Below are 26711 nucleotides of genomic sequence, written 5' to 3'. Positions count from 1 at the left end.
TGGAGGGCCATTGCTCAGTGCTTATACTGGGTGACATTGGTGTGGAGGGTCATTACTCTGTGCTTATTCTGGGTGACATTGGTGTGGAGGGCCATTGCTCAGTGCTTATACTGGGTGACATTGGAGTGGAGGGTCATTACTCTGTGCTTATACTGGGTGACATTGGTGTGGAGGGTCATTACTCTGTGCTTATTCTGGGTGACATTGGAGTGGAGGGCCATTCCTCTGTGCTTATACTGGGTGACATTGGTATTGAGGATCATAACTCTGTGCTTATTCTGGGTGACATTGGTATGGAGGGTCATTACTCAGTGCTTATACTGGGTGACATTGGAGTGGAGGGCCATTGCTCAGTGCTTATACTGGGTGACAATGGAGTGGAGGGCCATTACTCGGTGCTTATACTGGGTGACTTTGGTGTGGAGGGTCATTACACAGTGTTTATACTGGGTGACATGGGTGTGGAGGGTCATTACACAGTGTTTATACTGGGTGACAATGGAGTGAAGTGGCATTACTCTGTGCTTATACTGGGTGACATTGGTATGGAGGGTCATTACACAGTGTTTATACTGGGTGACAATGGAGTGAAGTGCCATTACTCTGTGCTTATACTGGGTGACATTGGTGTGGAGGGTCATTACTCAGTGCTTATTCTGGGTGACATTGGTGTGGAGGGTCATTACTCTGTGCTTATACTGGGTGACTTTGGTGTGGAGGGTCATTACTCTGTGCTTATACTGGGTGACATTGGTGTGGAGGGTCATTACTATGTGCTTATACTGGGTGACATTGGTGTGGAGGGTCATTACTCTGTGCTTATTCTGGGTGACATTGGTGTGGAGGGCCATTACTCAGTGCTTATTCTGGGTGACATTGGTGTGGAGGGCCATTACTCAGTGCTTATTCTGGGTGACATTGGTGTGGAGGATCATTACTCGGTGCTTATACTGGGTGACATTGGTGTGGAGGGTCATTACTCTGTGCTTATACTGGGTGACATTGGTGTGGAGGGTCATTACTCTGTGCTTATACTGGGTGATATTGGTGTGGAGGGTCATTACTCTGTGCTTATTCTGGGTGACATTGGTGTGGAGGAGGGTCATTACACAATGCTTATACTGGGTGACATTGGTATGGAGGGTCATTACTCTGTGCTTATACTGGGTGACATTGGTGTGGAGGGTCATTACTCTGTGCTTATTCTGGGTGACATTGGTGTGGAGGGCAATTCCTCTGTGCTTATACTGGGTGACATTGGTGTGGAGGGTCATTACTCAGTGCTTATACTGGGTGACATTGGAGTGGAGGGCCATTGCTCAGTGCTTATACTGGGTGACAATGGAGTGGAGGGCCATTACTCGGTGCTTATACTGGGTGACTTTGGTGTGGAGGGTCATTACACAGTATTTATACTGGGTGACATGGGTGTGGAGGGTCATTACACAGTGTTTATACTGGGTGACAATGGAGTGAAGTGGCATTACTCTGTGCTTATACTGGGTGACATTGGTGTGGAGGGTCATTACACAGTGTTTATACTGGGTGACAATGGAGTGAAGTGCCATTACTCTGTGCTTATACTGGGTGACATTGGTGTGGAGGGTCATTACTCAGTGCTTATACTGGGTGACATTGGTGTGGAGGGTCATTACTCTGTGCTTATACTGGGTGACATTGGTGTGGAGGGTCATTACTCAGTGCTTATTCTGGGTGACATTGGAGTGGAGGGCCATTCCTCTGTGCTTATACTGGGTGACATTGGTATTGAGGATCATTACTCTGTGCTTATTCTGGGTGACATTGGAGTGGAGGGCCATTCCTCTGTGCTTATACTGGGTGACATTGGAGTGGAGGGTCATTACTCGGTGCTTATACTGGGTGACAGTGGAGTGGAGGGCCATTACTCAGTGCTTATACTGGGTGACATTGGAGTGGAGGGTCATTACTCGGTGCTTATACTGGGTGACATTGGTGTGGAGGGTCATTACTCTGTGCTTATACTGGGTGACATTGGTGTGGAGGATCATTACTCGGTGCTTATACTGGGTGACATTGGTGTGGAGGGTCATTACTCAGTGCTTATACTGGGTGCCATTGGTGTGGAGGGTCATTACTCAGTGCTTATACTGGGTGACATTGGATTGGAAGACCATTACTCAGTGCTTATACTGGGTGACATTGGTGTGGAGGGTCATTGCTCGCCTCCTCGGGGTCTCTGTGTCAGTGACCATCCCCTCCCCCCTTGTTTCAGTCACAGGTTCTCCTCCCGCCAAAGCCGAAGAGGAGGAAGGGGCGGGGTGAAGTACGACTAGGTGGGCGGGGTCGCGCATGCGCGCTAGTCTCCCGTTACCCGGGGATAGCGCTGGACGGATTCCCGTGCTGAGTCAACTCTGTTGCCGGGGAGCAGAGCCCAGCGGAAAGCAGGAGGGCAGAGCGATGCCCCGGAGGAAGGTAAGTGAGGGGAGCCGAGACGGACGAGGGTTTGCTAATGACGGTGCCAGGAGGCGTGTATACTTGGCTATTTCCGACAGGGAGCGATGACCGTCCACCACAGGCCGGGGCCCGCGTGCGCCCGCAGCCAAGCGCGTCCTATTCCGACCTTATCCTGCAGCAGCTTTGGACGCGAGGGACGCAATGTAAAGCAGGCCTGTGTGTCGGTTATCTCGTGATACATGTCTATTGGTCCGCTGGTTGGCAGGGTAGCGCGGCCATTGGTGCCGTGTCTGGCGGCGCTCTCTCTGATAGGCTGCACGTGTTGTCATTCACAGCTGGCGCCTTGCGTATGGTCGCGCTCTCATTGATAGGCAACAAGGGGTTTGGCCACGCCTCGCTTAACGGGATTGGCGGATTGATTAGTTCAGTGGATGTTATTGGGCGGCGTCCCTGTACGTTAGCTGAATGACTCGACTTGATTGGTAGCGCGCTGCCCATGGTAATGGTTACACCAATGGGATCTCAGAAAGGTGTGGCAATAACAAACGGATTGTAACAGTATCAGATATCACATGGGGCTGGTGCACAAAGAGTGCTGCACTATGTACGGGGCTACAGGGGTCGTCTGTGTGTGGCAGCTCCATGTATATGTACCAGTCCCTGTATATCAGGCCTGAGACCTGCTCCTGTGTCATGCATGTCATTCAATCAAGCAGTTTCTTCTATCTTCTGATCAGTGTTCATTGGCGCTATCAGGGATTGAGACACGGCTGCAAAATTTGGCTATTGATCATTTCTGGAGCGATCGTGTTCAGCTTTTAAATAAAGTATCGATAGGTGGATTGATAGAGCTGGGTTGTATTGAGCAATAGTTTTCCAGTGTTATAACACGTCGGGGTAAGACCGCGCTCTATTAAGATTCCTCAGAGTTAAGAGGGGTTAAAAAAAACCTACATACTCAGGTGGATGCAGCTTTGGTCCGATGCTGCATCTCTTCCCCACCACCTCTACACTGAGAACTGAGCAATCAAAGACCATTGATCACTCAGCTCCCGGTATTCAGAGAGCTGGTGACTGTCAGTTACTGGCTGTCTGCCCCCCCCCCTTACCTGGAGAGGGCGGGCGCGGGTGGCTCTTGGCATCGTGCTGAGAGGGGTGATCTAGCTGCCAGTGTTTTATCAGATTGCCACTCCCTGTCTGATAAGTGACATTCCGACCAAAAAATACTTACTTTCCAACATGCGTGCCAAACACTTCATGATCTGACAGGTAGCGATATTCTGGTAGAACACCCATGCAGACCTCTTACTACACCCAGCTAAGTCTTGAATTTCAGAGATATCTTTAGCAATAAAGTGAGCGTATATAAATTATAGTGTATTGGCATCTGTGATTTTGTTTTGATGTTACATTCTGAAAGAAGCTGGACGCCAGCAGTAGGAAGGTGGCGGAGGCCATGTTGGTACACCCAGACTTTCAAAATGAAACATCCAAACTGCATCACAGATGTCAACTTACATTTATTTATATATACGCTCACTTTATTGCTAAAATTACTCAAGACGTAGTAAGATGTCTGCACGGGTGTTCTATCAGAATAGCGCTAGCTGTCAGATCATGAAGTGTTCGCATAGCGCATGCCCAGTAAGTATTTTTTTGTCTCCGGTAGCGATAATCCGATAGAACACTGGTCCAGGCATCTGGGTGGGACATTAAAGTAGTTGTAAAGGCACAAGGAAAACCTGTGTGCAGCAGCCCCCCCTAATGCTTACCTGAGCCCCCTCTGCTTTCAATCACAGCTAGTGAGCCGGTTGGGATGGAGGGGGCGGGCCTGAGCCGCAGCTCCATGTGTGAATGGACACAAAGCCGCGGCTTTGGAGCTCATCTGCTTGGGTGCCCCCACAGCAAGCTTCTTGCTGTGGGGACTCCGGGCAGGAGGGATTGTAAAATGCAACACATGGAGGAGCCAGGAGCACCGGTGGCGGACCTGAGAAGAGGATGATCGGTGTGAAACCATTACACAGCGCAGGTAAGTATGACATGTTTGTGACATCACCCGACAGCGGACTTTTTCTCACTGTCAGCTGAATACCGGTCACAGAAGTGCACGCTTTGGTGTGCACTCCTGTGATCTACAGGAGAAGTAGGGCTGAAAGAGATTTGACCCTGTTTCTCCTTTAATGTGTCGCTTATAGGCAAAACTTTTATTCATTTTGGAGAGGGTGAGGAAGGCTTATAACCCCTTTCTGGGTTTTTCTTTTGCCATCTATGTCCCAGTGCTGAGATTTCTTTTCACTTCCTGTCCCATATCCAAAATGGGAAGTCTGAGGGAATCCCTGAATGTAACCAGAACTAGTGTCCCCATTGGAAGATTTTCGGTCTGTTCTTGTCCTGATGCAACCCAGAATTTGGATTTTACTTTCCATAACTAAATGAATGCTGCATCTGTCCCCCCGCCGGCTCTAACACTGAGAACCGAGCAATCAAACACCGCTGATCACTCGGCTCTTATGGCTCCCTGTCAGTCACCGGCTCTCTGCCTGTCCCCTCACTGGAGCGCTGGAACATGGAGGGGGCTGGAGCGGCCAACTCAGGCTTTCAGCGGCTCGCTGAGAGGCCGAGCCCAGTGCCTGACCGTATGGTCACGATCATGCCCAACCCTCGATCGGCTCTGTGACGTTAGCTGGTAGCAAGCTTCTGCCCGCTGTTTGTTGAAAATGGGTCACAGGAGTGCAAGATGAACTCTGATGACTACTCTGATGTACAGAAGTACCGCCAAACCAGCTTTTGGCGGTACTTCTCCTTTAATGGACCCTGCAAATGCAATTTGACCCTGTTCATTTTGAATAGACTCAAATCACGCCAAAGTTGTGCATGCACCAATTTTGGAACCTCATTGCTACCAGATTGCATGGTCCTTTTGTGTCGTGCAATCCAGTGCTGACAAACGCTCTGCATTTGGTGTAGTTAAGATTGCCCTGACACCCGCTGCAGAGCACAAGGGCAGTGCCATTTGAATACGGTGCAGGAAACATGCACAGACCGTGGGTTTCCCACACTGCATTCTAGTGTGAACCTAGGCTAACGGGGGGCACAGACAGCAATATAAACTGACAGGTGTTCTAATCTCTCCACTCCATCAAAAAAAAAGACACTTTACAGAGGAACCAAAAGGCACCCCTTTCCCCAATGTTTTTCGCCAGATTACATATTCACATGCCCAGCAAATACAGCAGTGTTCTATAGTGAGCTCCTGCACACCTGGTTGCGTGCCGCCATTTTCTTCTTTCATCAGGAACAAGCTGTTTCTTCCTGTTTTTTTCTTGTTCTTGCAGCCAGCCCCCTGATGTGCAAGTGGCCCATCATGGTGCAGTCAGCTGCAACCAGCAAGGGACAGTAAGCCCCCCTCCCCCCCCGATGCTGCACCATGGCTTGTCATCTGGGGGCCGACTGCAAGAACCAGGAAGAGACAGTTCCCCTTGTCCAAGATGGCTTCTGACAGCAAAGGTAGGAATCCGGGAAGTACAGGGATGTGATGCCCAAAAAACGATATAAAAAAAAATTGCAGCTGTGAGAGGAGATGGTTACGTAATAGGTAAGGCTGTAAAAAAGACAATAGTCCATCCAGTTCAACCTGTGTGGGTGCACGTGTATCAGTGTCTATAATAATAATGGTTAGGGATAGATAACTGGAAAGAGGGTGAAGGTCTGCTTTAAAGCAGGCCTGTCCTTTTGTAAGCTGAACTCACACGCACCAGTGTTGTCTTGTAAGCTCCCTGCAGCTAATCTTTTCTCTTTACTGATGTACCAGGCCTCCATCTGCATGGCGTGGTGTTGACCATCTTGGTAGAGAATCATGGCTTTGCTTCCTCTTGTCAGAGTTGCCCATTGATGACTGGTGGGGTAATGATCAAAAGGAAGCAGGAGAGGCACAGATCTACAGAATAAATGAAGCAGGGAGATCCTTGCACTGCAGGTCTTCAGGTACAGCTTTCGCTTGAGCAAGGAGAACAGTGAACAGCACAGTAGTGAGCTCACCAAATCTCCATAGATCTCACACTTTAGATATACAAGCATAAGGCTGTAGGCACAGTAGTATGTCAGGAAATGCACAGCAGTTTTTCAGGAGGTTTTCTTCCTCTTTTCTGAAATGTTCAGGTTGGTCTTGTGAAGCACAAGGTATTCCTTGTCATCAATGACGTTGGTGCTTTTCTTTGTATCGTTGTACGGTGAGTGCTGGGTGCTGTTTTGAAGTCATGCACTCAAAGGGAGTGGTTTAATCAACACTGGACCATAGAGCAGGTGAATATTGCAGCCAATACGGCTTGAGTTCTAAAACCTGCTGGGTACTGATTCAACAAAAAGTGGAATTCGACTTTAAGGAAGTTCAGGTAGGTATTTATGGTTAAAAAGGAACTTCATTCATTACATGGGTGTGATACATGAGAATATACTTTGGGTCATAACACGCTGACCAGAATGTCCTGGGGGAGTAAGTATTTGCTGTAGGGGATAAAGCGAACCTGTTTCTTTGCCCTAAATGTTTAACCCTCCTGGCGGTATTCCTGAGTGTGACTTAGGGTTAAATTTCAGTACCATTAGCGGTAACCCCAAGCCACACTCGGGAATGCATTGCAGAATCCTGGTACAGCGTACTTGCCTTGTCACCAGGATCCTGACATGTCCCCCCGCTGTGTCCTCCGCCGGATCATCCACCCGATGCTCTGTGCTCCGTTCCCTGCGAGCGTCACAGTGCATGGGGGCTGAGCCCGGCGGGAAATTCAAAAAGTACAAAATACATAACGCGAACAGTACAGATTACATGACTGTATCAAATCATTTCACCTCCCTTTTGTCCCTAATGCTTTGTCCAGTGCCCTGCATACACTTTTATATTATATATACTGTTCTTTCTGCCTGGAAACTTGAGTGTCTTTAGCATCCAAAAAGTGTCCCTTTACATCAAAAGTGGTTACAGACCAGCTAGAAAACAGCGATAGTAAGTTAGAACACTTGCAGAATTGAGCGATAGTGAATAGTGGGGGGAATTAATTTTTATTATTTTATAGTTCTTTATTATATTATGATTTTGTGTGTCAAATTTTCATACCCGGGATGTCTACTAGACTCTTGTTTGGACATATTTAAGTGTGTTATTACTAAGAATTACAGGCCTACAATATAAAACGGCAAATTTCTATGCAAAACAATGTACTGCTTTGAGATTCAAAAATCTGACATGATCATACCACCAGGGAGGCTACAGCACAGGCTTGATTTTAAAGCTGACCTGTTTGCATCTCGATGAGCTTCAAGTCAATGTCCAAAAAGTTAACACATGTAGTTTGCATCTCATCATACTTCAAACACATGTGCAAACAACCTAAACTTTGTTTTTGATGGAGTGGGCAAAGTTTACAACCACAGCCAGGTATTTATTACTGTCTGTACCATCCTAAGGGAGGTTTGCTCTCACCTCTTAACAGCCAAAGGACCAGCAGTAAATGGAAATCCCACCGATTTTCATCAGAACAGGTGACCCTTTTGGAAGATGTTCCCTTTATGTCTGTTGTGGTGACATCTGTGAAATTTTGCTTTTTCCCTGAACTCCGTTATGATTAATGTTGTCATCGTGACAAACCGTAATATTAGATCTCGTTAATATCAATGCAGACAGCAGTCTATGGTATTCCAAATGCTAAAAAGGAATAAAAGGTTTTGGTTGGAGAGTCCCTGATAAATTGAGAACACTGCATCAGAAGGTCTGTCCTGTCCCTGGATCCCATTCATGCAGAATATTAGAACATATTGGGTAATGTAGCCTACCAGTTAACACTTATGGTTTTGGGTTCAAATATGTGCGAATTTGGATGCAAATGACTGGCTCTCAATGGAGCTGGTTCACACAGCTCTGGGGCGGCTACGGAGCAGATTGTGTGTTTTTGGTCTGGTTCAGGTGTGAATTCAGGCAAAAATTCGGACCTAAATTGCACCTGAACAGGTGAACAAACACGCACCGGACCCCAGGCATCAACTTGCAGCTGCACATGTGTGAACCTTGCCTAAGTTTTACATTTCAGATTGTGTAATTGGCCAGATGTATGAAATTTAGCTCAGTTATAGTCAGTGTGTATTTTTTTTTTTTCTCATCGTACATACCTGGTTACTAATTATTTTATTGTTCCTCATAAATATTTAGGAGCCAGAAGGTGTTGCAAGGAGATAGAGATGTTGCAGGTCTGATTCATGTAAGTGGAAGTACATATTGTACAGTTTCAGGCATTTTGTTGGCATACTATAGTAAGGTTGCAAGGTCAGCTTGATGTCAGAAGTAATGAAATATGACATGTCACGGGAGTCTACTGTTGGGAAATTGGTACCTGACTCGTAATATGAGCAGCAGAACTGGGGTAAATGGCTAAATAACACAATGGAAAAGAAGCCTGTGTTAGGTGACCTGTAGAGGATGCACTTTCTGGGTTTGCCTTTTGCTAGTTACAACTCTGCATAGCTATTTTTGTGGTTTACACTAATCAGCCACACTTTATATCCAGGCAGATGAACTATTTCTTTATGCTGGCCATAGACTGTTCAAATTTCAGCTGATTCCTTCTGAATTGGCAGAAATTCACGAATCCAGCAGTAATCACCGCAGGTAATCACTGGCTGTGCAGAGAACCACAACTAGCTGCGGCTGACTGCGACCTGACTTTATAGTGAACAGGGCTGATGACCGCAGCAGGATTCCTCCTGCACTGTCCCTAATCGCCAGTGTGAATGTAGCCTAAGAGACTGATGATTGGATGGTGCACTCAGTGGTACTTCTGTTTAGGGCAGTTTGCAACCAAGAATTGATTTCCAGAATGCAGACTGCTTATGTTCTGTGCACTCGCCTCTGAATGCATTCTGCCCTGAATGTACATAATGCTAGGTGCACTGCTCAGCTGTCACCATTATAGAGCCTGACAGGCTGCTGGCAGCGAATGAAGCCTTAGGCCCCTTTCACACAGGTGATCTGATCACATCCACTGGTCAGCTTTTCATACGGGCCGGATCAGAAGGTTCATGCATCCCTATGAACAGGTGGGTGTAAACAGACTTGTGTCCATTAACATTTACATCCGCCTATCCCTGGGTCCAATCTTGTCTGATAAAAAGAATGGAAAGGGATCCATTCTCTTCCTTTTAGGCAGATTGGATCAAAGGGTAGTCAGGTGTAAACAGACAGTGGAGTCCGTTTACACGAAGCCGCCCATAGAGCAAAGTGGGCTCTGTTCATGTCTGCTCTGCAGAAACTGAGCGGTCTTGGATGTGTCAGCCGCCCACTCTGCTCCGATCAGCAGGGGACCTGTGAGCTGTTTCCCCGCTGATCAGAATGGAATCTGCCCCAAGTGAAAGGGGCCTTAATCACCAGCTGTGCTGTACAGAGTTGCAGAATTTAAATTGCGTATGTAGCGGTTTGCATGGAGTTCTGCTTTTAAAAGATGCTTGCTTGTACTCCGAAATCCTTCCAGTATTGTTGGTGCCTTCATTGCTGCCTGACCTCTGTTTAATTTACTGACCACACAAGTAACTAATGCAGCCCACTGTAGTGATATGAACTTACTCCTGTGGCTCTACAATGAGGTCGAAGTTAACAGGAGAGGTACGTTTTCATATAAAAGACATAGAAAGTTGAGATGTTTATAGGACCTGTGGTGTGTTTTTCTTTAGCCAAGTTTACAAAGGCTTCATCTTGTAAATGCATGTCTTAAGAGTGGTGTGTACAGCAAGTCTTTCAAAACTTTCCGCAAGAGTTAAACTGCTTTCTTGAAGCCTTTAAGCAGTCTTCAGCTACATCCTGGCAGTATCGAACATGGATCTCAGTAGGAGTGCTAGCTTTTCCTTAAAAGAGAAGTTTGCGTAAAAATAAATGCATTTTTTTTTTTTTTTTTTTTTTTTTTTTTTTTTTTTTTTTTTGCAGGTAAGAAAAAAAATATGCTTTTACTTTTTTTTTTCTTTGTAGGAGCTTGGAAAGCATTGCACCCACGATTAGCAGATCACTGGTGCCATGCAGGACTCCTGCAGAATGTCAGTGTAAGCTGTCTGCCTGTACAGGCAGTTTCACAATGACAGGAAGACTCGATAAACTACCACATCGCTCAACAGCGCCCTGGTAGTTCATTGAGAACTACAGTTACAAAGGCTGTCGGTACTTGTAAGAAAAAAAGAAAGGACAAGGCCTTCCAAAGGGGTCACAGTAACTGAACACTACGGTTGAATTTGATAAAATTTTATTTAGAAAAAACACACCATAATATCAAATATGACAAAATACCAAAAATAGTGGTCTGAGTATAACCTTCCAAATTATTAAAAAAGACAACGCCATTTAAAAAGAGGGATCGCAGCTGCACATTTATACACATAGCTCAAAGGATGGGAGTTGATTGAAGTATTGTTGATCAATATATTGCATATACAGTGGAACTTGGGTTTGCGAGTAACGCGGTTAACGAGCGTTTGGCAAAACGAGCACTGTATTTCTAAAAATCCTAACTTGGTTTGCGAGTGTTGTCTCGCAAAACGAGCAGGATTCAGGCCAAAAGCTGTGTGCAGTACGGCTTTTGGCCTGAGGTGGGCGGCGCCGGAGCCAAACAGCGGCAATCGGCGATCAGAAATCCACGGAAAAGCCAGAGGACAGTTCGGCTGATCTCAGCAAACCTCGGAAAGGCTCGTGAACGAGGTTTGCCAAGGTCAACCGAAGTGTGCTCGGGCCTTTTCGGCCGTTTCCAAGGCTCTCCGGCGCCCCCTGCCTCTGGCCGCATGCGGTATTGCATCCCATTGAAGTCAATGCGGAACTAATTATTTTCATTTCCATTGACTTCAATGGGAAAACTCGCTTTGATATGCGAGTACTTTGGATTACGAGCATACTCCTGGCATTGATTATGCTCGTAATCCGAGGTTCCATTGTACTATTGTCCTGCTTCCTAATTAAGCAGTGGTTTGTGGTCATCCCATGTCGGTACTTGTAGTTCGTTGGATTCACAGGAATCTGTGAATTTATGATGCGGCCGTGTGGGTGGAGTAGTGTGGGCTCCTAGTTCTGAGACATCACTGTTGCTGACTTGGACCACTGTGATTGTTTCCCAATCATGTGATCCCTATGACTGCTAATGCTGATGCTCAGGTGGGTTTGTTTACAAACAAACCCGCTGGCTCAGCTGTAATTGTGATTTAGACAGGTTAGGCATACAGACACGGCTATATTTGGTCTAGGTTTCTTTGGTCACAAAAATGGTATTAAAAAAAGTCACACTTTTTTCCCTCTTGTGAGAAGGGCCTGAATGCTGCTTTCTGCCGCATTCTCTTGCGAGCGCTGGCTGCCATGATGGGGAGGCAGGTCCCTGGGGTTCTGGGCTCACAGGAAATGAGTTGAATATTGCTGGTAGTGAAGTGCTGTGAACTGTTTGCTACTCGTCCCTCAAAGTCTTTTCTTTAGGATGCTCTGGCTGGAAGTTGCACATTGAAGTCAAGTACAATGCAAAAAAAAATGGCCCTGCATTGTATGGGAGGACAACAATGTATCTTTCACATTGTGAAGCAGAGGGAGAAGAGCTGAGCATCGGAGCGAGGAATAATGTGAGTACTACACCTTATACCACTACCCCTAATCTTAAAGCTGAATTCCAGGTATGCCGGCTGCCCTGCTGCACACGGACCACAGGAGGTCACCTTCCCAGGCTTGGTAAGAATTGCATTCCTAATGAGTACAAGGTGTTCCCTGATTGAGTGAGGTGGAGAGGCAGGGCAGTGTCGTCACAAATCTCCACCTAGTCCAACCAGAAAATACCCTGCATTCAGAAAAATGTGAGGCATTCTGTGAATGGTGACTCTGCTGAGCTAGTGACCCCCTGCGTTAGCTATGCAGCGGGAAACCACCCAGCACGGAACTTTGATGATTGTGACAATCATTGTAGTAGTCTCTGCTACTGTTTCCACCTTTTTCCTTTTGGGTATGGCATATACATGCTTTACATTGGTCCAAGCTGGAACACTGTAACTATGCAGTAAAACCTATACCTGCTATACCTGGAGTTCAGCTTTAAAGTGGTTGAATAGTCTTTTTTTTTTTTTTTTTTTTCTTTTACCTACAGGTGAGCCTATAATAAGGCTTACCTGTAGGCCTTATTAGGCCTGTACGGTTTAGGAGATATTCCCCTTGCTATGAGCCGCTCACTGCAGCTGCGCATGCGCACAGGGGATTCTCGGCTGAAGGCCCGGCAACTGCCGGACCTTGCCGGGAAAGAAATCTCCTGCGCGCATGCGCGGGAGTGATGACATCGCAGCTCCAGCCACTCACAGCGCTGGAACCGCGATACCCGGAAGACACGCCGAGGCAACATGTCAGCTACCTCGGCGTGGACCAGGTAAGATACTGACGCCTCGTTCTAAGGTAAGTATTTCATAATAAGCTAGTATGCGGTGCATACTAGCTCATTATGCCTTTTGCTTTACAGGGGTAAAAAAAAAAAAATTCAGCGGGTATACAACCGCTTTAAGCATTTCTCCCATGCAGTAAGGGGGTGGTGGGAACTGGGTAGTTGTTGAGCAATTCCCGGAATTCAGCTTTAGGAGACCTGCTTGAAACTTGCTAAAACTTTTGCAAATGTTTGCTGTGCACACTGCTTCTCAGGCCAGTGTTTACAAGATGTTCTGTAGCATTGCTGAGACACAGCATTCACCATAGACAAGAGTGAGTACATTTGAATTCCTTGTTTAAAAAGATGCACAAACCATTATGCTTTGGCGTCACTGTACAAGAACCGTGTTTTGTATTGTGGTCCTCCTGATGAGGGGGTGGGTTTGTATTGCTTTGTGATTTTTCTACTCATTAACTGGATGGGGTCACATTCAGTTCATTATAAGTAATGTGACTAGCAGTGGCATTCCTAATCTCAGCGTGTTCCATAGAGGAATGCTGGAAGCAGTTCGGACGGGACAGAAGATTCCGATTTCTCTACAGACATGGAGCACACTGACAGTTCTGAAAGCGATGGAAATTCCCGGGGACCTGCGCGCATTACACGATCCACTGCAAGACTCAGCCAGAGCTCACAAGGTAACATCCTCTTTACATGACATTATTGATTGTGCAGGAAAGTAGCAATGGTTTGCTCTGCTAGGTGTGTGTAGTGCAAATATAATTTAGTCATGTTATTTGCATGTTATATCTGTATTTGAATGTTTGTTGTTCTATGTAGATATGTAGAGCCAAGTTAAGAGAATCAGATGGGTATCTAGTGTATGAAGTTATTAGTCTTACTGCATAGGCAGCCATGTTGGGCCTAAGGGCTGGGGCAATAAAAACACAATTTAATTCAGTGGAGTGGGTGAGGTGAGTTGTGTAAATAACACATCCTGCTGATCTGAGGTTTTGCATGGATGACCTTTGTCAATACTGTCAGACCCTGCTTTAAAGAATACATTTAGTTTTAGAACATGTTACATGTTCCTCCTGTATTTAGGGTGGAATATGTAACATGTTCTAGCTTCTGTCTCCTCTCCTCCCGCTCCCCAATCTGTGACATTGGGGGATCCCCCGCACCCACAGTTAGAATTTAAAAACAGCGCGGTTGTGAGGTGCTCTGCCCACATAGCTGCTTCTTTCATTCTGTGAATTATTGAACTATATCTATTGTCGGCCTCAATGACAGGAGGCTTGTAGTTCCCACTAACCTCCGAGGGCACTGGTGAGAGCACTCGTAGTCCATTTATGTTTACTGCCTGCCCATATCAGAGGTAAGGCAGATGGTGTATGTACTGAGAGCCTGCAGGATCAAGGCATGTCGCTCAGCCATTCATAGGAATGAATACGAAGCTTCCTACGATTAAGGTGGGGAGATGGGCTGATGTCACACTCTCCAACTTATTCACAGAATACAAAGCTGCCTATGAATGGCTGAGCACCGATTTGTTCCGAGTGTGAGACGAGAGTCTCTTACAGCCGGAACCCAGCACTGTACTGTGTATATAGATATGCTCATAAGTTTACATACTCTGGCAGAATTTGATTTCTTGGCCATTTTAAAGAGAATATGATTAACACAAGGTTTCTTTCACTCATGGTTAGTGTTTGGCTGAAGCCATTTATTATCATACAACTGTGTTTACTCTTTTTAACTCATATTCACAACAGAAACTACCCAAATGACCCTGGTCAAAAGTTTACCCTGGTGATTTTTGCCTGATAACATACACATAAGTTGACACAAAGGGGTTTGAATGGCTGTAGAAGGTAACCATCCTCACCTGTGATCTGTTTGCTTGTAATTAGTGTGTGTGTTATTAGGTCAATGAGTTTCTGGACTCCTGACAGACCCTTGCATCTTTCATCCAGTGCTGCACTGACGTTTCTGGATTCTTGTCATGGGGAAAGCAAGACCTGTCAAAGGATCTGCAGGAAAAGGTAGTTGAACTGTAGAAAACAGGAAAGGGATATAAAAAGATATCCAAGGAATTGAGAATGCCAATCAGCAATGTTCAAACTCTAATCAAGAAGTGGAAAATGAGGGGTTCTGTTGAAACCAAACCACGGTCAGGTAGACCAACTAAAATTTCAGCCACAACTGCCAGGAAAATTGTTTGGGATGCAAAGAAAAACCCACAGATATCTTCAGGTAAGTTATACAGCAACCTACACAGCACTAGGATTTGGAGGCATGGGTTGTCTATTTTATTAGGTCATTTGAGATATTTTTTATTTTTTGCGACTAAAAGGTGTAATTGTTTAGTCAGAAGTGTATAGGCACTGACGCATGGTGATTATGTCAAAAAATAATCCTGGTATTTGCACAATTAGAACACAGGGCCACAATCTATGCCCCCAAGTGGCAGTGGGGGGATGGGGAAGGAGGAAGGGGGGTTCTCTTGTCTCATAGGAATTTATATAAATTACACAGATTTAATTATTTGGCACAAAATAAAACAGGTTTTGGAGCAAAATAAATTGGAATTTAAATGTATCCACCCCCTGTGGGTTGGCACATATATGCACACACAAGGGTGGGATTATCATTTACTGGCTTGTTATATTTTTTGAGTTAAAATGGTTAGGTGACAATTTGCTCATGGAATGTGAGAGGACTGGGTGATCCATTTAAAAAAAATGGCCTTATTTAAGACTGCCTCAACTCTTAGGACAACAGTGCTCTGAATAGATAAAGAAAGTGGCTGATATATGTCCTTGTTAGATACAGCACCTCATCCCAAGGATTTGTTTAAAAAGCGACAGAGGGAAGGGGATTATTGCGGTGCCAAAACAACGCAATAAGAATTATCGTTAAAATAACACATTTTATTACAATGTATTTTACAGCGCATATTACAAATATAAATTCACATCATTAAGCAAACAGAGCATATAGAATATATACTAATAGCTGAGATGATATTGGCTTTTTTATAGTGGCGGGTCAAGTCTTCCCTACATGTTTCGCCAAGACATTGGCTTCTTCAGGGGAATAAGACGTGACCAAAATAATTATAGCTCTCCAAAGAAAAAAACAGACAATAGAAATAATGTAGAGAGATGATGTAAGGTTAGACATGGTGCGCAATACTGAATAATTGGGCGACAGGGTACTGGTAGTCTCAACTCCACACACACGCACACACACACACACACACACCACCATATAGTGGGACTCAACACCCCACTGCCCCAGAGCAATCACCCAACCTACCTTGATGCCCCCACGAGCAGAGTCAGCAAGGTGTAGGTCCCAAGGAAGGCAAGCCAATACTACCGTAGTGTGGCTGCAGAGGGCAAAAAGGAGATCAATAAAAGCTGGAAGAGAAAAAAATCTTAGATGGAGACAACTCTCATAGAGCCCATGTCTGTCCCATAAATAGGGCTAAATAGCCTCTGCATTCCAAGAAAACGTAAGAATAAAATTTAAGAGGGGGCGCTGAGATGACCGAAGATATATAATCAATCGAAGAGAGGCATTTAGGCTGGCGTTTAGGATGGACAGATTAAACAATAATAGATAAATGACATTAATGTAAAGTTGACTCTGACTCAGATTAACCCACAAAATGCCACTAGATAATAACTATTACCTTACCCTTTAAAAAGGTGTGAAACAATCCTGAGCTTCAAAATATTGTTCAATGAACAGAAAGTGTTGACGTAAAACAGTGCCTGGATTGAATACCAAGCACTCCCAGGATATCACGGCATATGAGAGCCTAAGGCACAAGAGTGGTAAAAAGGGAACGAAAAAGTGAGGTTGGAAGCATCTCAAATGAAATAATGAGGGTCAGTGCTGAAGAAACCCCCCCATCCTAGACATTACCTTCAATAGGAAAGTCCAAAATAGCAGCGCCACTTAAAGCCAGCGAAAAGAGGCTGGCGAGATCTGCCTTTATAGCCCCACACCCGGTCAGCGTGTGACATCACTGACTGGGAGCGGACGAAATATGGCCATCGCGCCTGTGCAGTATCCACATCCAACGGTCTACATTGCCCAGAATGCCAGGTGTCATGTCGATCGCGTCACATGGCCCAAGCCGTGCGGTGTGAATGGACGTGGGTGGGACACAGAGGGCCCTCCAATTAGATGGAATAGGAGGACAGTGTCCGTACCTGTATGGGAAGAGAGGTGGATGATAAAGGGAGGAGATAAGGGGCGGTGGGTGGCCAGAAGGCGGACCTAATGGCAAATGACATTGGGCTCTTGGGTGTCCATACAGCCACGGGCTGTAATCGGATCACCGTCCCTAGGAGGTAACGCCCATGCGCTCAGCAGTCAGAAGAGGCACAGACCAAATGGAAGAAAGGGGGACCGGAGGAGAATGGCTGGACAGGAGATGGTCATGCAGAACTCCGTACAGTGCTCTGTTTGCAGGAGACACATTTGACAAAAGAAACAGCGTCCCGCTTAGAGGGTTTTCTCGCCAGTACTACTCCGTGCATACCCCATACTCAAGAGGTACAAGTATTTTTAATACATTCCTCTGTGTTATGTGATTGCAGGTTAGGATAGATGGCGAGGGTAGATTCATATTTATACATTGCATGTTGGCAGAAATGCCACTTGTACTTGTGTGTATGTCCCTCCCCCTTTTTAGGATAGAAGTTATTAAATATATACTGGAATTTTATAGCGGATAAACCAAGAGTTCCCGTCTTCATAATGGGTCTTTTTTATTATGGTGATGAATATTCAGGTTGATAAGTTCCCCTTGGGAAAAAGATCAGATCAGACCCTCGTATACGCCCCTATACAAGATATTTAAAGAAACAGGTCTAAAAGACATTTGGCGGGAACACCACCCAGTGACACACAATAATAGGAAGAGTGTCTGATATGGAGAAGTTATATGTAAAGGAGCCATCGCCAGATAATTTGGTTAATTGGACTGATGCACAGCAGTTATATCGAACTCTGTCCTTAGAGAAGGCTGAGAACAGAAGGTTTTTCTTAAAACAAGCACAGTATGAGGAGGGAGAAAGAACTGGGCATATGCTGGCCCTTTTGGCTAGGTCCCAGAGCTCTTCTACCTCCATAACGTCTATTGAAACTCCTAGTGGTGGGGTAACTAGGTCCCCATAGAAATAATAAGGGTTTTTCATTATTATTCTGATTTGTATAGATCTAAAGTGGGGGAAGCAAACCAAGAAATAACGGTGTAGCCTCATTAAAATGATATGGCTGCCTCAACTCCTAACACATCTTGCATAACTCCCCAATATGGATCCCTGGAGTCTGGTTCAAGAAAGTGGAGGGCCTCTTTAGGGACTTCATTTGGAGGAAAGGGAAACCCAGAATTCGGTTGAGTGTTGGCGGTACCACACCCCTGGATCTATTTCCTGGCTTCTCAACTAGTGGGGGGTGGGGGGTTGGGAAGTGTGTAACGCTATTACTAATTATAACTCACAAACATTGTTAGCCTGTACCCCACACACATCCCTGATAGGCATTAGAGGCAGGATTACTGAAAGGAGAGGATCAATGTCCTTTAGCAAAACTGTTGCTGAAGGTGTGGAGTATAACAAGATCAATTTTCCAGTACTCTGAGTATAGCGCATTTACACCTATTTGGGATAGTGTGAAGTTGTCAGAGCTTGTGGGTTTGGATAATTTTTCAAACTGGAAGCAGAGGGGGGTGGTAAGACTGTCAGTTATATACAGCGGGGGTATTGAAGACTTTCCAGGGATTAAAGGAGGAATTTGGTTTTCCAAATATAAATTTTTACCAATACTTGCAGTTGAGACATGCATTGACAACACAGTTTAGGGAGGAGAGATTGGAATGGAGCAATATGCTTTTATTAGTAACCTTAGTGAACGCTACTTCCCTAAAGGGGTTAATCTTCCAGCTATAATCACATATATGTTTGAGGGTGTTGGAAATAGACTCTCAACTGGCAAGTAGAGTAAAATGGGAGGGGTGGGTTCTTAATGGGGTGGATTTATATTTGTGGAAACTATTTTATTGCATTTTTGTAAAAGTAGTGTTTGGTCATTGGAAAAAAATTTAAACAAAGTGGATTAGAACTTCGGGTGAAATACAGAACTCTCTAAAAAATGTGGTGTGGCTGTTTCAAGATGCACAATAAGGAGGCACTTGAAAGATGGGCTGCATGGTCGAGTCCCCAGAAGAAAGCCATTACTACTCAATGCCACAAAGTATCCAGCTTACAATACGCCAAACAGCAGACAAGCCTCAAACCTTCTGGCACAAAGTCATTTGGAGTGGTAAGACCAAAATTTAGCTTTTTGGCAATCACCATAAACACTACATTTGGAGAGAAGTCATCAAGGCCTATGATGAAAGGTACACCATTCCTACTGTGAAACATGGAGGTGGATCGCTGATGTTTTGGGGATGTGTGAGCTACAAAGGCACAGGAAATTTGGTCAAAATTGATGGCAAGATGAATGCAGTATGTTATCAAATACTGGAGGAACATTTGCATTCATCAGCCAGAAAGCTGCGCATGGGACGTACTTGGACATTCCAACATGACAATGATCCAAAACACAAGGCCATGTTGAACTGTTGTGGGCTTCAGCAGAATAAAGTGAAGGTTCTGGAGTGACCATCTCAGTCTCCTGACCTCAATATCATTGAGCCACTCTGGGGAAATCTCAAACATGAAGTTCATGCAAGACAGCCCGAGAATTTACAGGAACTGGAGGCTTTTTGCCAATAGGAATGGGCAGCTTTACCATCTGAGAAGATAAAGAGCCTCATCCACAAATACCACAAAAGACTTCAAGCTGTCATTTGATGTTAAAGGGGGCAATACACGGTATTAAGAACTGGGGTATGTAAACTTTTTTGATCAGGGTCATTTGGGTATTTTTTCTTGTGATTGGGATTTAAAGAGTAAACACAATTGATTGATAATAAATGGCTTCAGCCAAACACTAACCATGAGTGAAAAAAGTTTGTGTCATATTCTCTGAATATAGCCAAATCATAACTTTTGCCAGGGTATATAAACTTATGAGCATAACTGTAGCTGAGATCTATAAGTGGTTAGAGCCAGTGCAGCACTTAGTGAAGGTAATAGTGTTTTTGGACCAGCTTGGTCCAAATGAACTATTTAAAGTCACAGAAAACCCGTAGATCCGCTTTAAAACTCAACTCCAGGTACAGCAAGGGTTACTTGCTTAGTTTTGTCGATGGGTAGGGGAATAAGGTGTAATCCTTTAATCTTATTCCTTGCTTTGGCAGGCTTCTTCTGTGTGTGCTACTGGTCCCTCACACCTGTTGCCAAAATAAAGTTGCTCTAAAAGATCTGCCAAAAAACAACTTCATTAAAGAGAAACCTTCCTCCTTAAATCTGAGAAACCAACACTTCTAGGAACGTCAGCCTCCTGTGTACCCCACAAGTTTAGTGGTTCCTTCTGCAAACCTCCATGTCACTACTTTATCCTGAAGGGACAGGGAGGTTAGCGGAAGAAACCACTGAGCACAGTGGGGGGGGGGGGGATTTCATTTTGGTGACCTGGTTATTTTAGGTGAACATGTGAAGGCCTAATGCAGCAGAGCTTATAACTTCATGAATACACATAATTTTCATACTGGAATACACAAAATCTCATACCTGATGCCTTTCCATTGTCTGTCGGACTTACAGGCTGCTATTGGTTTCATTCACTTGTAGTGACTCTGCACCAGTCTGACACTGCTTTGGAATCTAGTCCTGGTTCACACTGGTGTGACTTTGAAATGGTGCTACTTCAGCGTGATTTCAAAGCCGATTTCATTGAGGTCTAAACGGTGAAGGTTTTTTTACCACTATGCATGAAGGTAAAAAAAAAAAAAAACTGTGCAGCTCCCCTTCATACTTACCGGAGCCCGATCTCATTCCAGCGATGTGCACGAGAGCAGCAGCTCTTTCTCATTGGCTCAGACATAGCAGCGGGAGCCATTGTTAATCACAGGCTCTGAGCAGGGAATTAGGCTGAGCCATGCTCTTGTCTGTCTTATGGGCATGCAGAGCAGGGTTTGGGAGCGAGCACGCATGAGTGCCACCATAGCAAGCGGCTTGCTAATGGAGGTAGGAGCGCCAGTGGTGGACCCAAGAAGAGGAGGTTCGGGGCTGCTCTGTGCAAAACAATTACAGAGCAGGTATGTCATTTTTGTTAAAAAAAAAAAACCTAACAAAAAAAACTTTATAGTAATACTTGAAGCCACCTGACTTGACTCAGTGAGCTGAATCTTCCAGCCAATCGGAGACCGATACAAACACACTCAACTTAGGAAGTCATTGACCAGGTGCTCTTCAAATCTCAACCGAATCAAAATAGTATGTCATGTTTGCCTATTCACTATTAAAATCTGCAGTTTGTGGGGTCACCTTTACAAAGTACTCACCTCACCCAGATCTTCCAACCTCCGCTTGGTGATGGTGCCTTTCTGACGTGTGAGTCTGTGAGTCAGCCTCTATTGGTTCTCTAACTGTGCCAAGCAAGGTGGGGAATATATTTTCAGGATGGCTGCCTATGTAGTTCTGCAGGCACGTTATTGCTTAGTTTACACACAGAGGGTTCTTAGTGAGCAAGAGATATTGCAGCCGATAGGAACGCTTTTAATTTAATATAGTCTGCTTAAAATGAATTGCTTTCGTTTAGTTTAGCGAGTTCATGTTTGCTCATATTTTGGTTTTGGCTGAATATGTATTAAGCTCATCTGGGGAGTTTAGCGTTGAGCTGCCGTTCATTAGAAAATTAGCAAAGCGGCTTTCTTTGCAATCCAAACTGCACGTGGACAAAGCAATTCATTTTAATTAGCGCCTATGCTTCATGCTGTTGTCTTCTTAGAAGAGCAGCTCTTTAACCCTAATTAAAAAAAGCAACTGTGTCTCTTTACTACTGAAATTCTAGCTGTTCTTCTCTTTCCTTTCGCTGGATCATCGCAATCCTTCTTTTGCTTTGGAGTGAGGAAATGCAGGGACTTTTTGCTCTGTAATGACATTCTGGTTTTGGTGCAATTCTCCAGTGCCAGGATATCTGAAAGGAAATTTTTGGAGGTTTTCTTTTGATATATACTACAGTAGACTCCTCTTCCTAGCCTGATATAATAATGCCAATACCTACATGATATCTCTGGTATCTGTTGTGTATATGTATATTGCCAGCACCTAAAAGATTCTCATGTAGTCATGTGATGAGTATGACTATCTGACAGTTGCAGAGTAGAGCTGACCTCATGGTTGTTCAGTTTAGAATATCTGTGGTCAGTTTGCCTTAGCAGATATTTGCTGGCACTTTCCAGCGTGCCTGAACATGAAATCCATTGAGCGTACCAGTATACCTGCTGTGTAGAGACCTGGCATGTCTTAAAATGTGTCTGAGGTATTGGAAATGCCACACTGCAGCATTGTGTTTGGTCTGCAAGTAGAATAATCTTCAAAAATAATTGCAGGTGTAGATATTTTATACATTTATATAATATAATTTAGCTTGGTCCAATGTAACTATGCATATACCATACCTGGCCAATGCCCCTGGATGCTGGAAATCACTGAAGTAGACACTGCTGTTCCATTGATCTCCACTGGCTTCCAGGTCCAGTACTCAGTGGCTAGCCTGCTGCGTTCAGCCGCTAGACACTGACGCCATTCTGATAATGCCTTGCATTTTTTAATGAATGCAAAGCGTTCTAATTGGATGAGGTGGGGTGGTGGTGTCATGTTCTCCACCTCATCCAGTCAAAATGCTCTGCATTTATTCCGAAAATGCAAAGCATTCTCTGAATGGCACCCAGGTCAGGCGGCCAGCTTCTTGTGTCCAGTAAGCAGGGCAGCTGCTCGGCACGGGACCCAGAAGCTTAAGATCACTGAGGTATCAATGTCTGTCTTCAATGGTTTCTAGCTTCCAGGGGGATCGGCCAGATATGTTGTATGCATAGGGACATTGGATCAATGTAACCATGGCTTGACAAACCCCAGGTGCCAGGTCACATTGGCAACTAGAATTAGCGGCATGGGACCTGGGCTAAAGTGCCGCAGGTGTCTTGTCCCCGTGCCAGACCCCCAACCACCATAGCTTCCCTACACACCCCCCACCTCGCACAGGTGCGTGGACTAAGATGCCACGCCAGCTAGTAATTAAGGCTGCGACTTTGTGGCCTGCTGAAGTGAGATGCTTACATAGGCATGGGGAACTGGTGGCCAGGGCTGTGACAAGCAGTCCCTGAACGCGCTGAGGGCTTTCCCTGCCTGCTCTTACTGCCCACCCACCTCCGACATCTCCTTCCCAAGAGGGAAGAGCTTGAAGGTGTTGTGGGCTTGATCTGGCACCCGTTGCCTAATGGTGAGTGGACGGAGTGTAGGGTAGCTGGTTGCAACAGCCTCTGTTCCATTTACATCCCCACAAAGATGGAAACAGTTTTAATGAAAAAAAAATATATATTTTTTTTTATTTTATTTTTCATTTTCTTCAGTTTTGCACTCTCCCGGTCATGCCACAGCCACACAGCCAAAAGGCTCCTTTTACATGGGTTGTCCGATCAGGTCCGCCTGTCCGTTTTTTAGGCAGACCCGAACGGACCCTCCAGTCCTATAGAGCGGTGGATGTCAGTAGACACAAAAACAGACGAATGATGGTCCTGGAAACGGACATAGAGGAGAGCAGGACAATGTCCGTGTTCATGCTGCATAGCAGAGCAGACACAGACCTGTCATCCGCCTGCTTAGCGGAGAGATGGCTCCTAACCTTTTTAGCTGGCTCCTACATTACAAGCAAATTTGTCAAGCCCTGGATGTATCCATGTTTAAAATATCCATAGACTTGTGCTTCCCTGCCATTTACCTGTCAACTGCCCACTGATTTCTGGGTTCTGATAGTTGAATAATTGGGGCGAAGCGCGACCTAAGCAGAAGTCAAGGCACTGCCATGGTCTAGGATCCAAAGGGAGCTCGCAGGGAAGCAACGATCAATTTGAAGCCTAATGAGGGCTAGAACTGTATTTTAATTTTAGACTAGGCCCGTTCGTTTGCAGTCAATTTAAATACTGTTCTACTAAAGTAGGATTTCCAGAGATACCAATGCAGGGACACATGGTCACTACCTTGACCTAGAGATTAGCTATTCAGACAATCTGAATACCCCACAGTTCAGGTATTTGGGTGCGTGAACTAATTCAGATTTCCTCAGATGATCAATCCATACAAACTTGGGGTCTATAATCACTGGTGTTGGGTTTTTTAGTTTAGACAGCAGCTGCCAACTGAAGTTTGGCTGCCATGGGTAATGTGGGCCCGCTTCTTTACTCCAGATTTTACTGTGTACTCCCAATGTAATTAACCTGCCAGCCAATTTTAGTGCTAACCATTGTTTCGATACTAGATTGTGTGTCATATTTCCCAATTGTCTGGAACTATGTAGCTACAGGCTACTCGTTATTTTATTAGAAACTTGGCATACAGGATAATATGGTTTGTTTAGCTTGTAGATTAACACTCATTGCTCTCATACTCTGCATGGCATGCCTTTTAGCTTTGCTTGGGTTGATCTACTTTCCTCTGCTGCCCTAGTACAGTAAGGGATGTGTGTAGTAAAACTAGGTTGTATGCAGTCCACCAGCTCCGTTTTTGCCTGGATGCCCACACACAGTTGAGGCTTTTAGTCTTTCTGCTTCAATCCTGTCGGCTCAGTCAGTCACTGACCTTCGCATCTGCTTAGATGGTTGCACCACCTAAAAGTAAAACCAAACATTAGACAACCTTTGAAAGTCAAACTTTGGCTGCCAAAACTTCTCACCCACTGTTCAACAGATGCTGGAGTGCTGATCAAGCACCTCTCCGCTTGAACAGGAAGATAGATGAACGTACTGCTGATCACTTTGTTGAGCAGAGCCAGCAAATGCAACCTTGTTGGCCTCTTTTCCATGAAGAGATCTGAAAAGAAAGGAGTAGCGCATATATATATATATATATATATATATATATATATATATATATATATATATATATATATATATATATATATATATATATATATATATATATATATATATATATATATATATATATAATATTATTTGTCAGTGGTATACGTACCAAGACACGCAGAACAAGAATGGCTCTTAAAGCGGTGGGAAACTTTTTTTTTTTGTGAAAGTTATAATGTGCTCGTATGCATCGCATACGAACACATTATATGAAATCCGCCTTTAAAACGAATCCCTCTAGTGGTGTACTGTCAGGGCCTCTATCTTCACCCGGTCTTCCTTACGGTTTGGTGGGCTCTTGTCCTTTGTTTGGACAGGCCACCATGACTTCTTCCCTGCATGCGCGCGGGAGCCGCTTCTAAGGGCTCTGAAGGCAAAGCACGGTATGTCGTTCCTCCAGAGCGCATGCGCTAGTGACATCACCGATGCCTTCACAAGTAAATATTTTCTAAACAATGCACGTTCAGGAGATATTTACTGTACCTAATAGGTAAGCCTTATTATAGGCTTACCTATAGGTAAAAATCGTCCACGGGTGTTTACTCCCACTTTAGCGATAACCATTCAGGACCGTAATCGGGACCTGCAGTTACTGATGTGCTTCTAATGCCGCGTACACATGGCCGGACTTTACGGCATACTTGGTTCGGCAGACCGGAGTCCGTCGGACAATTCGATCGTGTGTGGGCTCCAGCGGACTTTTTTTTTTCCCCCCAAAAGTTCGACGGACCTAGAAATGAAACATGTTTCAAATCTTTTCGACGGACTCGAGTCCGGTCGAAAAGTCCGCTCGTCTGTATGCTAGTCCGACGGACAAAAACCGACGCTAGGGCAGCTATTGGCTACTGGCTATCAACTTCCTTGCTTTAGTCCGGTCGTACGTCATCGTGTACGAATCCGTTGGACTTTGATCGTGTGTAGGCAAGTCTGTTCATTCGGAAAGTCCGCAGGACAAAGTCTGCCGTAAAGTCCGCTCGTGTGTACGCGGCATTAGAGTGCAGGCTCCAAGGGCTTGCTGTTTTAAGTTACAGACCTGGACCAAAATGTGCACACGATGTCCTAACTTTTTGTTGGCTGTATGCTTAAAGTGTTAACCCAAAAAAAAATTAATCCTGTTCCCTTAACGCATGTTATACAGCACAGTGCTTGTGGTGTGTCACCTGGCCCCCTGTAACACATTGAAATATCTGGCCGATTCTGACAGTTTCTACCCTCCCCTCTGCGCTGACTCCAATCTATCAGGGCTGCTTACTCTGATCTGTGAGCATACGTGTCTCCGTCATCCACAGCCTGCTATCTGTCTCCTGTGTCCTCTTCCCCCCTCCCCTCTGAGTGCTCCCCGATCCTCCCCTCCTGCTCTAAAAAAACTTTATTTTCTATTCTATCTCTGATATTCAACAGTAAGCTCCGCAGTGCATGTCATTTATAAAAATATGCAGTATAATAGCTTCAGAGTGACATTCAGCGCTCACGTGACTGCCCGCCGGTCTCCTCTTCTCAGCTGACGTCAGCAGGGATTTCCCAGCACCTCCCCCTGCAGATATCTCATCGGGAGAGGAGACTAGCGGGCAGTCAGCTGAAGTAAGCTATTATACTGCATATTTTTATAAATGGCGTGCACTGAAGAGCTTACTGTTGTGTATCAGCGGGAACTATAGAAATTTTTCTTTTACCTCCACAAACACTTTAAGCTGGCCATAGACAGTTCAAATCTAGGATGTTTCATCAGGAACCAGCCGAGATTCAAACCATGTATATGGGCAGGCTGAATGTACCCAAATTGATCAATCAACTTTGATACCATCAGCCTGTCGGAT

The 26711-nt window shown here is 45.0% G+C and overlaps 1 protein-coding gene across 6 annotated transcripts in view; it reads left to right on the top strand.

Moving 5' to 3' along the window:
* Window positions 1–2315: 2315 nt before the first annotated feature.
* Window positions 2316–26711, top strand: part of KAT7 (lysine acetyltransferase 7) — a 55120-nt gene continuing 30724 nt past the window's right edge. For 3 of the 6 annotated variants that reach the window (XM_073607800.1, XM_073607797.1, XM_073607795.1), the window contains exons 1-3: window positions 2316–2454; window positions 8636–8684; window positions 13393–13540. In XM_073607800.1, the coding sequence (XP_073463901.1) occupies window positions 13447–13540 (94 nt within the window). In that variant the 5' untranslated portion in view covers window positions 2316–2454; window positions 8636–8684; window positions 13393–13446. Of the gene's footprint in view, window positions 2455–8635; window positions 8685–11862; window positions 12061–13392; window positions 13541–14770; window positions 15099–26711 lie in introns of those variants that run through there. The other 3 variants (XM_073607801.1, XM_073607798.1, XM_073607799.1) reach the window with 3 other exon arrangements.

Source organism: Aquarana catesbeiana, linkage group LG12, assembly GCF_042186555.1.
Source record: "Aquarana catesbeiana isolate 2022-GZ linkage group LG12, ASM4218655v1, whole genome shotgun sequence".
Classification (NCBI taxonomy): domain Eukaryota; kingdom Metazoa; phylum Chordata; class Amphibia; order Anura; family Ranidae; genus Aquarana; species Aquarana catesbeiana.
The sequence above is the reverse complement of the archived record's forward strand: the minus strand, read 5'-3'. Positions and strand labels throughout refer to the sequence as shown.